General features: G+C 41.1%; 1 protein-coding gene across 5 annotated transcripts in view; it reads left to right on the top strand.

Annotated features, from left to right (window-relative positions):
- col16a1 (collagen, type XVI, alpha 1) overlaps positions 1–12,305 on the top strand; it is a 65,242-nt gene extending 52,937 nt beyond the window's left edge. For all 5 annotated transcript variants that reach the window (XM_051390094.1, XM_051390097.1, XM_051390095.1 and 2 more), the window contains 23 exons: positions 505–549; positions 2,256–2,309; positions 2,404–2,457; positions 2,579–2,632; positions 2,725–2,769; positions 2,876–2,929; positions 3,008–3,043; positions 3,133–3,195; positions 3,278–3,349; positions 3,449–3,502; positions 3,666–3,710; positions 5,614–5,658; positions 5,877–5,930; positions 6,079–6,132; positions 6,239–6,289; positions 6,751–6,840; positions 6,976–7,011; positions 7,127–7,171; positions 8,399–8,593; positions 8,808–8,871; positions 9,093–9,269; positions 9,370–9,447; positions 10,700–12,305. In XM_051390094.1, coding sequence (XP_051246054.1) covers positions 505–549; positions 2,256–2,309; positions 2,404–2,457; positions 2,579–2,632; positions 2,725–2,769; positions 2,876–2,929; positions 3,008–3,043; positions 3,133–3,195; positions 3,278–3,349; positions 3,449–3,502; positions 3,666–3,710; positions 5,614–5,658; positions 5,877–5,930; positions 6,079–6,132; positions 6,239–6,289; positions 6,751–6,840; positions 6,976–7,011; positions 7,127–7,171; positions 8,399–8,593; positions 8,808–8,871; positions 9,093–9,269; positions 9,370–9,447; positions 10,700–10,893 — 1,659 coding nt within the window. In that variant the 3' untranslated portion in view covers positions 10,894–12,305. The remainder of the gene's footprint in view (positions 1–504; positions 550–2,255; positions 2,310–2,403; positions 2,458–2,578; positions 2,633–2,724; positions 2,770–2,875; positions 2,930–3,007; positions 3,044–3,132; positions 3,196–3,277; positions 3,350–3,448; positions 3,503–3,665; positions 3,711–5,613; positions 5,659–5,876; positions 5,931–6,078; positions 6,133–6,238; positions 6,290–6,750; positions 6,841–6,975; positions 7,012–7,126; positions 7,172–8,398; positions 8,594–8,807; positions 8,872–9,092; positions 9,270–9,369; positions 9,448–10,699) is intronic.
- The last annotated feature ends 308 nt before the right edge of the window (positions 12,306–12,613 follow it).

The raw sequence follows: 12,613 nt of genomic DNA, 5'->3' as shown, positions 1-12,613 counted from the left end.
GTAAAGGTTTACGCTTATTTTGAAATCTACTGTGTGGATGTGCTTACGGTACCCATATGCAGATTTTTTAAAAGTTATCCAGTATTTTTCCAATTTACCACTCACTACAAACCTGCAAAAATATTTGAAAACTATAAAGTGCATTCTAATCACTGCCTTACAATAGTTTTTCAGTACATCTGTGAGAGAAAAAAATCAATTTATTTTTAACTAGTATTATTATTTTAGAGGTTTTTGTCTCAAAGCTTCAGATTTTAAGTGACATGAGAGGAGCTTGTGTTTGACACTATCCATGATTTCACAGCACCCCCTACTGGTTTGAGTGAAAATGTTGCACACTGTGGTCCATCACACTATCCTTTTAAACTGATTTACTGAAACACACACTAGCTCTCTTTGCCATGCAATTCACAAACAAGTTGAAATGTTGATTTTATTTTCATCTCTAAGGTAATCTTGTCTCAGGTGTTTTAAAGTGTTCCCTTCACTGTTTTCTGTCCACAGGGACCTCCTGGTTTCCCAGGTCCTCAGGGCTCATCTGGTTTACCTGTAAGTTTTATTCACACTACCAACTTCATTTTCATGTCTCTCCTCTCCTATTATCTAAATAAATCTAGTGGAGAAATCACACTTTTGATAACAACTATGACAAAAAAACACCGGTTTATTGTCTAACAATGTGTAGTATCTTAGAAGATCGTTATTTATAATGGAAAATCTTAATCTCAGTAACTAGCAACTATAGCTGTCAAATAAATGCAGTGGAGTAAAAAGTATAATATTTATACGAAGTAGAAGTATAAAGAAGCTTTAAATAGAAATAGTAAAGTACCTCAGAATTGAATTAAGTACAGTATTTTCATTTTAATGTCTAATGTACTCTTTTCTGCCTTTTTGGTTTTTCAAACAGAGAATCTCACTGTTAAATCAAGCGGCCCTTGATTATACTGTCTTTACCATCTCAGTGGCTCCCTGCCTCTCTCTGTGGCTCTTTGATGAAAGTTATTTCAGATGAAGAAACACTTTGGTTGTCTCTTTCTCCAGTTGTTCAATTATTCCCCAGTCTAAGTGATGGAGAGTGGGGCTGTTGTGCTGAGGGAGCTGCCCTCCCCCCACTTCCTCCTCATACAGATTTATTGTTTTAGGAGAATAGAGATACTAAATGGGTGAGCTGCATGAGCGCTGTGTGGAATCCATTTGGGGTGTAGTAGCACTTTATAGCAGGTGTTAGCTTCTGCTGTGCGGTGGTGTGTCTGTCTGGACTGTTTGTGAGGGAGAGAAGTGTGACCCGGGCGCTAAATATATTACTCATATTCAGTGGTGAGGAAGTTACTCAAAATGATCAGCTACTAATTAGTTTCTCCTCTGTATGATCAATTAGTCATTAGTTTCTCTAAATTACAACCCTCAGTAATCATTCTAATAACCAGTCATACTACTAAAACTCACACTGATATTCTTAGCATTTCTTGAAGTTTACTTTTATGTATTTATTCCAAAGGGACAAATCACATGACTAAACAGCTTTATAGCTAATTATCACACTCAGTTGCCACCGTTTCAAAATAATGCGAGTCTCAACTTATAAAAGCGCCCAGCTTGCACTGACATTCTCATTTTTTTTTTAAACTTCTCTCTTTCTTTTCTTCCAGCAGTCATCTGTCTTCCGCTTACAGCAGCTGTTGCTAGGCAACAGATCACACTTGCGTATGCATATTAATATTTTTGCCAAAACACTGTTCAATATTCAACTAACAGACTGTGAAATATAAGTTTTCAATATATCGTGGAATAAGTCTGTAAGGGCGATCCCATATTATTAATATAGAGATATTTTGTTGCTTAGTAACACATTATCTGCTCAGTTTCTTTGTTTTACTTTTGGTGTGATGAAAGAGCAGGGTCTTTAAGAGATAAATTACTAAATGACGATATGAGCAGCTTTGGTTAAAAGTGCACCCGCATCTGCAGCACAATAAGGGAGGCAGAGACCAAGCAGGCAATGTTCAAGCCCCGGATATCACCATCACAGATCTGAATTACCCTCCTGATGCCTCATAGAGGTGTAGAGGAGAGCACAAAATCAAATGTAGGCAGTCCCAATGGGAGATGGTACAACCAGTTAGCTGTTTCCCCTCTTTGATATTGACTTGCCTTGTCCTTGGCTCATTTCCACCAGGGGAGCCTCTCTCTCTGACATACATATCACATCCTTTTTTCATTTTCTAATCATTCCTCGCTCCCATCGTCCTCAGGGTCAGCAGGGTGAGCGAGGGCCACCTGGCCTCCCAGGAATCAAGGGCGAACAGGTAAAGTATCTGCCAATCAAATTGCCTGGAATTATATCATGTATTAAAATAACCAACTTTCCTTGTTTGATTGATTGTATGATCGTTACCTCAGGGCCCTACGGGGACGAACGGGTATCCAGGACTCATGGGACCGCCTGGACTGCCTGTAAGTTACTCTCACTGCCTCATTATGAAGGAACTATGGGGCTGACAGGTTTAATAGACGGACAGGTGGCTACACTGATATGTGAACTGACAGTGATTAACTGTCTCCATGTATTTTTCAGGGACTGAAAGGCGAGCGTGGGAGCCCAGGAAGCGGTGGTCAAAAAGGAGAATCAGTAAGCCATTACACCATTACTGTTATGTAACACACAATGCATCTGCAGCTAGACTTGTATATTACTGACTAACATTTCCTGCCCTTCTCCAGGGTCCTCCTGGTAACCCTGGGTACCAAGGTCTGGCAGGCTCACCGGTCAGTATTTTATCATGAATTTTTCTCTATAAGCAATATTCGGCTCCTCATTTATCATTGCAAACTTAAATAACTAAGAATAATGCAAGTCATTCTGCACCTGCAGGGCATTAAAGGAGACACAGGACCAGCAGGGGCTGTTGGTGCCAAAGGGGATCAAGTATGTATAACACCTAATAGAAAAAAATGTGACTATTAGAAACAAACATATTCATGTGCTACTTCTTTGTATTTCAAGGGTTTCCAAGGACAGCCGGGTTTCCCAGGACCACCAGTATGTAACAGCTTTAATTCCTCTATGACAGATGCATGCCTTTGGAATAGCTGTGGAGATTTACAATATTATCGTGTTTATTGTTTTAGGGTCCTCCAGGTGTTGCTGGCAAAAGTGGAAGGGACGGGCTCCCTGGACTCAAAGGTGAAAGGGTGAGTACAAATCAGACGTTAAGCCCTTTCTGATTTGCAACCCAAATGATGATTTATTGTACTAAAAATCCCTACTTTCAAGGGCAATGATGGCACTCAAGGCTCTCAAGGACCAACTGGACCCCCGGGCTCATCAGGCTCCCCAGGGCTGATGGTATATGAACATTATATTTCTGCGTATTATCTGTGTGACCCATTCCAACACACCTATGAAATGTATGCTGTATCACACTCTCTGTGTTTGCAATGAAAGGGCCCCCCTGGTATTGAGGGACTGGATGGAAAAGATGGCAAACCAGGGCTGCGGGTGAGTTACACGCATGCATCACATGGGTTGGTATGCCCACACACATGCAGGATATGCAAACACACACACACACACACACACACACACTGGTTGCTATAGAAAGTATAGTTAATACATGCATAATATAGTTGACCTTTGGCACTCGCTATTTTTTTCTTATCAGGGAGAAGCAGGCCCTCCAGGCCCAGCAGGACCACGAGGAATCCCAGTGAGTATCACCTCTAACATCTATGACCTGACGTGATTCTCCATCTATCTTGCTCAGAAAACAACATGAAATAGGCATAAGGGGTATACTATCTATATCCTGAACACGAAATACTAAACAAATCAAAATAATGCATTTTTTTTTTACAAGATCTAATATTTATTCTTGATCACCCACTTTTCTCCAGACTGAAATATCTCAACAACAACTGGTCGGATTGCCATTAAGTTTTTGTACAGACTTTATTGCAGGAAGATGTATCTTCCCTAGGGGATGAATTGTAATCACTTTTGTGATCCCTTGACTTTTCTTGTAGTGCCATCAGCAGGTCAAAACTTTCACTATCCAGTCAAATATCTCAACATCAAATGGATGGATTGGCATAATTTTTTGTACAGACATTAATTGAGCCCGGAGGATGAATCCTAATGACTTCGGTGATCCTCTGACTTTTCCTCTAGCACCACCATGAGGTTGACATTTGTGGTTTTGACTAAATTTTCTTTTGCCATGAAATCTGGTACAGACATCCGTGTTCCCCTCAGGATTAATTGTAATAACTTACTGATCCCTTAACTTTTCATCTAGCGCCATCATCAGATTTTTAATTTCTCCAGCTCTTTAGTTTATGACCAATCTGCAAAGTAATGACATTTCCATCATCCTCAGCTGTACTGGTGCTAATTAGCAAATGTAAGCATTTTGACATTTTAAACCGAGATGTCGTAGCATTTCTTCACAGAGCAGCTACTGTAGCATGGCTGTAGATTCGTAGTCTTGTTAAAACATGGAATCATTTAGGGATAAATATAAATGTTGTGTTCCTCCAAACATTCATATCAGCAATGCCCTCGTTATTTTTCAGATACAGTAGCTTGTTTAGTACAGTAGCAGTCTAGCAGTCTTTTTATACAGAAGTGCGTCGCCATGGCTCACCTTCAGTTTCACAAACAGCAAACTAGTATGCAAATCAGCCTGCATGACTAAACCTTTTTTATTGAAAGCCTGTCTAAAGCTCTTTATGGAGAGATGGATTCACAACAATGGGTGAATATTTTTTTCTCTTGAGATTGTGACTTGCATTTAAACTTAAAGTGTAACTAAAGCGATAAATTGCTAGCTCCCTCCCAGAGGACGGCACAGGAGAATCATATAGGGGCTGTGGCCTCGTGGCTACAGGAGGCGCGGGAGGACACACCGACCAGAGCGACAGACAGACTTTCCGCTCTATGTAGTAGGAAATCAGCTAACCAGCTATGAGCAGCTGCTGTCAGAGTCAGTTGGTGACAAAAGCGGGCACCATATACATCACCTTCCACTAACCCTCAGCCAATAGCGAAATTCTATTGCAATAACCAATAGAGGGAGGTCGCTATGCATATTTATAGCACATTATGTAGAATACAAATACCAAAATCTCAAGATTTGTACCTAAATCGATCAAAAACACTAATATTATATATTGGTTTTGAGCTGAAAACGTGGTTTAGAGGTTTAGTTACTCTTTAATGCCTATGTGTAGAAATATACTGTATATATATCCATTAGTATGTGCAGACATTACTGAGTCTGAGTTAATATTGTAGATATCACTGGTGATGTGACCCCATTTGAATCTTCTAAGCTCCCTATCTTCTTCTAAGATCTTTCTAACTCTCTGTCTTGTACATCGACACAGAAGAGATAGTGATATTCACACACTGTAGTCAGCTTCAGAGTAGAAACGAATAGCTGCCCCTCTTTCTTTTTTATTTCTCTCACTCATTCTCTGTCTCTCAGTTTGTGTTCTACCCAAGAGCAGGTGTTCAGGTTTTCAAAGACACGTCTGCCTGTTCTTTGGCAGCCTTGACTTTGTGAATTTTGATACTGTACCAATCTCTTTCTCTTTGATGTGTCTCCTCAGGGATTCAAAGGGAAAACAGGCCATGTTGGCTTCCCTGGACAGAAGGTTAGCCAACAACTCATTGCTTTACCATCCCACTATCTCTGTCTGTTTGTCTGCTTACTGTTGCTTGTGCATTAGGCCAAGTTGTTTAATCAAACTCAAAATTATATATATACATATTATTTTGCTAGCTCATTGTTTTGATTTTCCACTTCTATAAGAGTAATGCATTGCACTTATTACTACTTATTACCTTTTCATTACTTCTCTTATCTCTTCAGGGTGAAGCTGGACCTTCAGGTCCAGCTGGACCACCAGGCAGACCCGGGCATGAGGTATTTTTCTTTAACCCCAAGTGGATTTGGATAAAGATTAAAGAGCATATTCATAATCTGTGCATGAAAGCCCAAAGCAAGAGTATATAATATATAATTGTCAGTGTGACCCTTGAGATCTCTAAAGCTCACTTTGTGACCTTTCCAGGGCGATCCCGGTACCCCAGGAGCTCAGGGACGACCTGGACCCCCCGGCCATCTTGTAAGCTCACTGCCATTTTAACTTCCCACATGTATGGTCTGTTGATATGTTAGTGTGTAGTATGTTATGATAAACCTGAAAAATGTGTGTTTACATTCCCCAATAGGGTTCTACAGGTCCATCTGGACCACCAGGACCCCCTGGTCCATCAGGAGTGGTAAGATAAATGCTATGAAGCATTATACTTATAATAAACAAGAAATGGATGATAACATTAAAGGTGAATTAAAGTTTCAATCTGCAACTACAACACTAGATGCCAATAAATTCTACATACAGGACCTTTAAAATAGCTGAATCTTTGTTTCAGTTGAAAAATATTCATTGGAGATCAGAGTAGAATACAGCAGAATAATGAACACTGACCACAGCAACATTAATTATGATTATAGTAGTTATATATTAGAGAATTATAGAAGATACATATACTGAGAAAAATAAACAGATGACCAGAGATAAGGATGTGGTATCTTAATTTAAAGAATTTCAACCTTTAGAAGACTTAAAAAATTTCAATTATGCATCATGAACAATATATCATTTGTGTCCGTGTGTGTGAGGGAGAGAGAAAATGCAGACAATAAAAGTGTATCTGAACTCTCCTTCATCCCTCTGTAGGGTATAAAAGGAGATAAGGGCCAAGCTGGTGAGAGGGGTCTTCCAGGGATGGGTGGAACGCCAGGACCACCCGGCCACCCAGGGCCCATGGTTAGTGCCTTCTCAGCTTATTTCCACTTCCAAATTTGTCCCCCGAAACCGAGTCAATTGAATCAAACATCGTTCAAGCTGCTACCTTGCCAATATATGTCACTTAACCTTTTTTTTTTCTGCTTTGACTTTTAGGGAGAGCCAGGCACTGACGGTTCTCCTGGTAAAGATGTGAGTAATGTCTGGGTGTGGTGTTTGTCCCCATTAAAGTATAATGGAGAGAGATGGATGTGGTGATGTGTATATTCCATTCCTTTGATGGATATTTCCTTCTTTGTTTTGACAGGGTGTGGCAGGCCTACCAGGGGATGGCGGCCAGCAAGGTCAAAAGGTAAGAGTCGACTCAGGGTGGTACAGTACATTGTGTGAGTGTGTGTTGTCAAGCTGAGCATCAATCATCCATTACCTCGGCAGATTGTCCAAATTCCGCGAGATGCACCCTTTTCTGTTCCGTTTGGCTCACGGAGACTTAGGCCCAGCGCACTGTGGTGCTGAACACGCTTACTCTCTTCATTTCTGCCCTCTCAGCACCCGCACTTAACACAGTCATCAGTTCACTAACTCTATGACTGACCCACCGACACCCTCCATCCTCCCTCACCTCACTTCACCCCTTTCCAGCCGGCAGCATGCTAGCTCTCTGTAGCTATATAGAGCCTGTTGGACCTCTCCTTAGACACAGGCTTACAGTACTGTTGGTGGATACAGTGATAAAGTTATTCTCTGCCTCTGGGATAATGCTATTAAGCATGAGGGGAGATGCTAGATGAGGCTATTTGTCACGCTGACAGGATGGCATTGTCAGGGTTTTAGCTGCACAGAAGAGGAGAACAGAGGAGAAAGACAAGAATGGACTCCTCTATTCTTCTCCCTCCTCTCTATTTCAAGAGCTGCTTGTCTGTCGGTGACGTGTAAACATTAGACGTCCATTATGGGCTGCTTTGTCCTCGATAAATCACTGTCGCTAATGCAGCCCGGCTGTTTTTTGAGTGTATTTAAACAACCTGAATGGTGAGCGCTGTTGTGGGGAAAGAGATATAGATGTAGCCAGACGCTGTCTTAAAGGCTGCTGCTGATTCGTCTTCTCTGAAACGGGGCTGATAGCAATCTCCACGTGCTTTCCAAAAGCAGCAAACAGATAACGGCTGAAAAAGCTCTGGGAGGAAGAACACAACAGTTAAACATTTGTTTTGAGGCTGAGAGTTAGATGAAAAGATTGATACCACTCTCATATCTCTCCTTTAAATATAAAGCTACATCGGGAGATGGTTAGCTTAGCTTAGCTTAGCTTAGTTTAGCTTAGCTTATCTTAGTGTAGCATAGCATAGCGGTGGACATCAGCTATGGGAAAGCTAGTGACAGCTAGCTTGTTTCTACACTAAGGTTTTTTTATGGATTGAACATATTAGATATTCCAGGCTTTAGCTTTATAATTACACACAGATTACCCAATTAATTACCCAAACGTCTGCTTGGATTTAAGGATGAACAGATTAGATCCACTCTCTAAGCTGCAAATAACATGACTGACATTGTTTTTCACTACCTCTGTCTCCAGGGTGAGCCAGGGGCCCCGGGCCAGAGGGGTTCTCCAGGGGAAAGAGGTAGACCTGGACCCCCTGGTGGTGGAGGTTACCACTCCAAGGATGCCCAGCCCATGATTGGCCCAGCTGGACCCAGAGGGGAGAGGGGAAGCCCAGGCACAGCGGGCCCCCAGGGGCTCCCTGGAACACCCGGGTCACCAGGAAATGATGTGAGTAGTCTCATTACACTTTCAGCACTGTAGCTGTTGCTTTAACTTTTAATCAGCTCCAAATCATACAATGCCCAGCTTGGTTATGAGAAGAGGTGATGACACAGTATCTTGACCAAAGGCTCTCACAAGCTCCATCTGCTCATCTAAATAATGAATTTCAGCTTGACTGTTTTCTGATGCTTTGGTTTTTTGTTTCTCTATTCTTTAACAGGCTGTGGTCAACTATGATGAAGTCAAGAACTTCATCCGCCAGCAGGTCATCAAGATCTTTGACGGTGAGGACATGTGCCAATCTCTCAAAATGCACGTTGTTGTGTGAATGTTTACTGTGTACTATAATAACGCTGTAGTTTCTAGACCAAAGCAACATTTTCTCCTTAGATACATATCTCTGATTTAAAGCATTATTCCATTTCTCCTCTGGGATTCTGGGACACCTCTGCTCTTCCCGCCGTTGTGGAACCATTGTTTGTTATTGCATGTTTTCTCTCCCCAGAGAGAATGGCCTACTACATGTCTCGCATGCAGATGCCAGTAGAGATGGTGGCATCCCCAGGTCGGCCCGGGCCCCCAGGGAAAGACGGAACGCCAGGTAATCCCGGAGCCCCAGGTGCACCTGGAATGCCGGGACAGATTGGAAGACAAGGCCGACCAGGAGGCCCAGGACCTGCAGGTGAGCCCCCTCAGTTAGAGCAATCGTCTTTCAAGCCATGATAGTGCGTTATCACTTCCTAACTGTCATGTGATCAAAATGTGTGACTCTTTATCTGTAGGACCACGAGGACCATCTGGAGAAAAGGGAGATAAGGGTGTTGGAGAGATGGGAGATATAGGACCTCCAGGAGCACCAGGTACTGTACCCCACTAGTCCACGGACTGGTCCATGAGCGAGTGCCATAGTTAGCAATAGTTAGCAACTTCTGCCACATTTCTCCATGTGAATTGACAAAAACAGTTTTTGTTTATATGTTGAAAGATTCTAATTATAATTTCAGTTACAGTGTCACATTTTGTTGACGCACTTCAATCTACAACTCTTCCACTTGTTTCATTCAAAGTGCTTTATGCACAAACCCAAGCTACACCTGATGCTAAACCCATCTGGCAGAATTGGCTAACTCTCCATAAATTATGCTAATTGCTTAAAATGTTTGCATTTATTGTTGATTTGTAAATTACCAGCTTGATGAAAGTAATGTTTCATCATTCTTAAATTGTCTTAATTAAAATGATCAGGCTAATTCATACCACCCAAATCAACATTTGAGAATCCTTAATCATCATGGAGTTTAGATAGCTTTGGCTAATTTAGCAAATTAGCATCTGCAGTCATTTTACATGGAGTTGTATTTATTCTGGGTTGTCAAGTAGTTTTGTGTTGTGCTCACACCCGGTGATCGAAATAGGATTTTAATGTTGGTTTGATGTTTTCACCGTGTTCCCCTCAGAATGTGTTACGGTAGTATTACGTCTGTTAGAGGTGATTTACTTATTGGTGTGTACTGGACATGTCTTCTGCAGTGTCCTCCATCCTGCTGCAGTATCCAGTGGAAACACTTCACTCACAGAAGCCGTATTATACAGACACAAAAATAAACCTTCAAAGGAATAGTTGGACAAACACTGTTATTTGCTTTTTGCTAAGAGTTAGATATGGATGGATGCCACTCTGTACAGTAAATATGAAGCTACAGCCAGCAGCTTGTTAGAGTAGCTTAGCACAAAGACAGGGAGTAGCAGCTAGCCTGGCTCCAAAAGTAAAACATCTGACTACCGATAATAACACACTGTGCCTTGTTTGTTTACATACAGAACCAAAGCATAACAATATGTGGTGTTGTGGTTTTATGAGAAGCCAAGCTAGCTGTTTCTACCTGTGAGCTAAGCCAAGCTGCTGCTGGCTGTAGCTTCATATTTAATGTATGTACAGAAAGGCATCACAGTGGTATCAATCTTATCTAATTGTTGGCACGAAAACAAACAACCGTAATTACCAAAATGTTAAACTATTCCTTTAACTTTTACCTTTAAATATGTTGGTTTATCTTTTTAAGCACCAGGGCAGTGATAATACCAGAATCATTACATTTCCTTTATTTCCAGGTGTCCCAGGTCCCCAAGGCTATGGTAAGATGGGACCCCCAGGTCCTGTTGGCCAGCAGGGTGTTCCTGGGATCCCAGGCCCTCCTGGACAGCCTGGTTCAAAGGGACATGATGGGCGGTGTAATCCTGCAGACTGTATGAGCCATCAAGTAGAATACAGCCCCAAGGGCCCACCTATCAAGGGCCCCTGGTAGAGGGCTAGAGGTGATTGATGCAGAGGGGACTGAAGCAAAGAGACTACAGAGAGGATATGAAGCCAAAGACCATGACCCAAAGTTATTAAATCTGACCACAAAAGAAAAGAGCACAAAAAAGGAGCTCTTTTGTTGTTGAATTGTGTAGATTTACCCATACAGATCTCTACTGTAGATGTGAGCAAAAATCCACAATTTCTTTCTAAGGGCCCCGCTAGAATGAGGCTTGCAAAGACGCACCAGCAGCACATTTTTATTGCATCATTCTTTTTTCCTTATGAATGCCAATTCATTGTTATATTACTGCCGCTTATTTCCCCCTGTGTTTCACTCCTTTTGTACATTTCCAAACAACCCAGGGGAGGTGACAAGAATCACAACCTGTATTTTCTCTCTCCTTGATTAATTCTGGCCTCTTCCGTTTTTTTTTTTTCATTTCCTTTGCTTAAATCTGTAGGAAGAGAATACACACAATTATTGTAGCACTTTGCTTCCACCTCTCATATCTCTTCTTCTTTCACACAGAATCACATTCAGAGCGCATCCCATGCATTTCTAATATTCTGTCTCAGTGCTTATGGTGTGATACATATTTGGATTTGACTTGTAAGAGAATATCCTGAGAAATGTATTTCACTTCTGTAGAAACAGATCAAAAGTCAAAAACTCGCATTGCCCTCTTTGATGGATTGACTGTTATGTATATATTTATATTTATATATATATATAGTGGCTTTTTCTACTTTTTCAATGGATCTGATAAAAGACATACACATGGCCAGCCACTTATTTTTCATTGTCAGTGGATATACAGCAACGGAAAAATGCCAAAGGGATATTTTTCTATAAGCTTTCAAAATGGAATAATGTGTTCAGCTAAAGACAAATTATTTATAGAAGAAAATTGCATTTACACAAGAAAGCATATTGGCTTTTGTAATTATGTTGCTAAAGATCATTTTGTGTCATTTTAACTCCGGTCTTTTTGGAACTACAGCCATTTTAAAGCATCTCATCTCATTTTGTATTCCAAAGTAGCAGTAACAGCCATCTGTCTGCTTCACTAGGCTCTTGTTTGAGAAAATATGAGCAATAATTCATCCCATTCACCGCAGGTACTGTAATGCAACACACTGAGCATGGCCACCAAGCCCCTCACGATCACTTAAAGTAAGATAAAGAAAATATTCTGAAAAGCATTTTGTTACTTTTTACTGTATTTTGGGGTTGCTATCTGTTGTTTTTAATCATTTTTTATATCTGAAAGTCTATGGAGTTTTAAATCACTGCCATCTCTTACCATCTCCGTTGTTCAGTCGGCAGTTTTGAGCCGTGGTCAGACTTTTGTTTCTCACAAGTTTATCTATGGGAAATGTTCAACTTAAAAACTGAATTAAACTGCTTTTCAAAGAGGTTGTATCACGTGGTTATCATTGTCACCCTGTCTTGTATCAAACATTCCAATACTGATACCCACCTCTCCTACAGAGGCGCTGACCCAGACTGGTTGCAGTTGTTTTTGTATTTCTGTGTAGATATTTTGCGTCTCTTTTTAGTTGTTTTATGTATCTTTGTTGTCACTTTGTGTCTGTGTTCATTCTGACCCCTTGGGCCCCTGAGCCTGTGCCCAGTAGGCCCGTTCAACAAACCATCTGTGTGCCCACCATCTCTTCTATCCATATGTACTGATTATATGGGTTTTACATATGTTGTATTATAA

Source organism: Dicentrarchus labrax, unplaced genomic scaffold, assembly GCF_905237075.1.
Source record: "Dicentrarchus labrax unplaced genomic scaffold, dlabrax2021, whole genome shotgun sequence".
In the NCBI taxonomy this organism is placed as follows: Eukaryota; Metazoa; Chordata; class Actinopteri; family Moronidae; genus Dicentrarchus; species Dicentrarchus labrax.
Note: the sequence above shows the minus strand (reverse complement) of the source record. Positions and strands in the feature narration are given on the sequence as shown.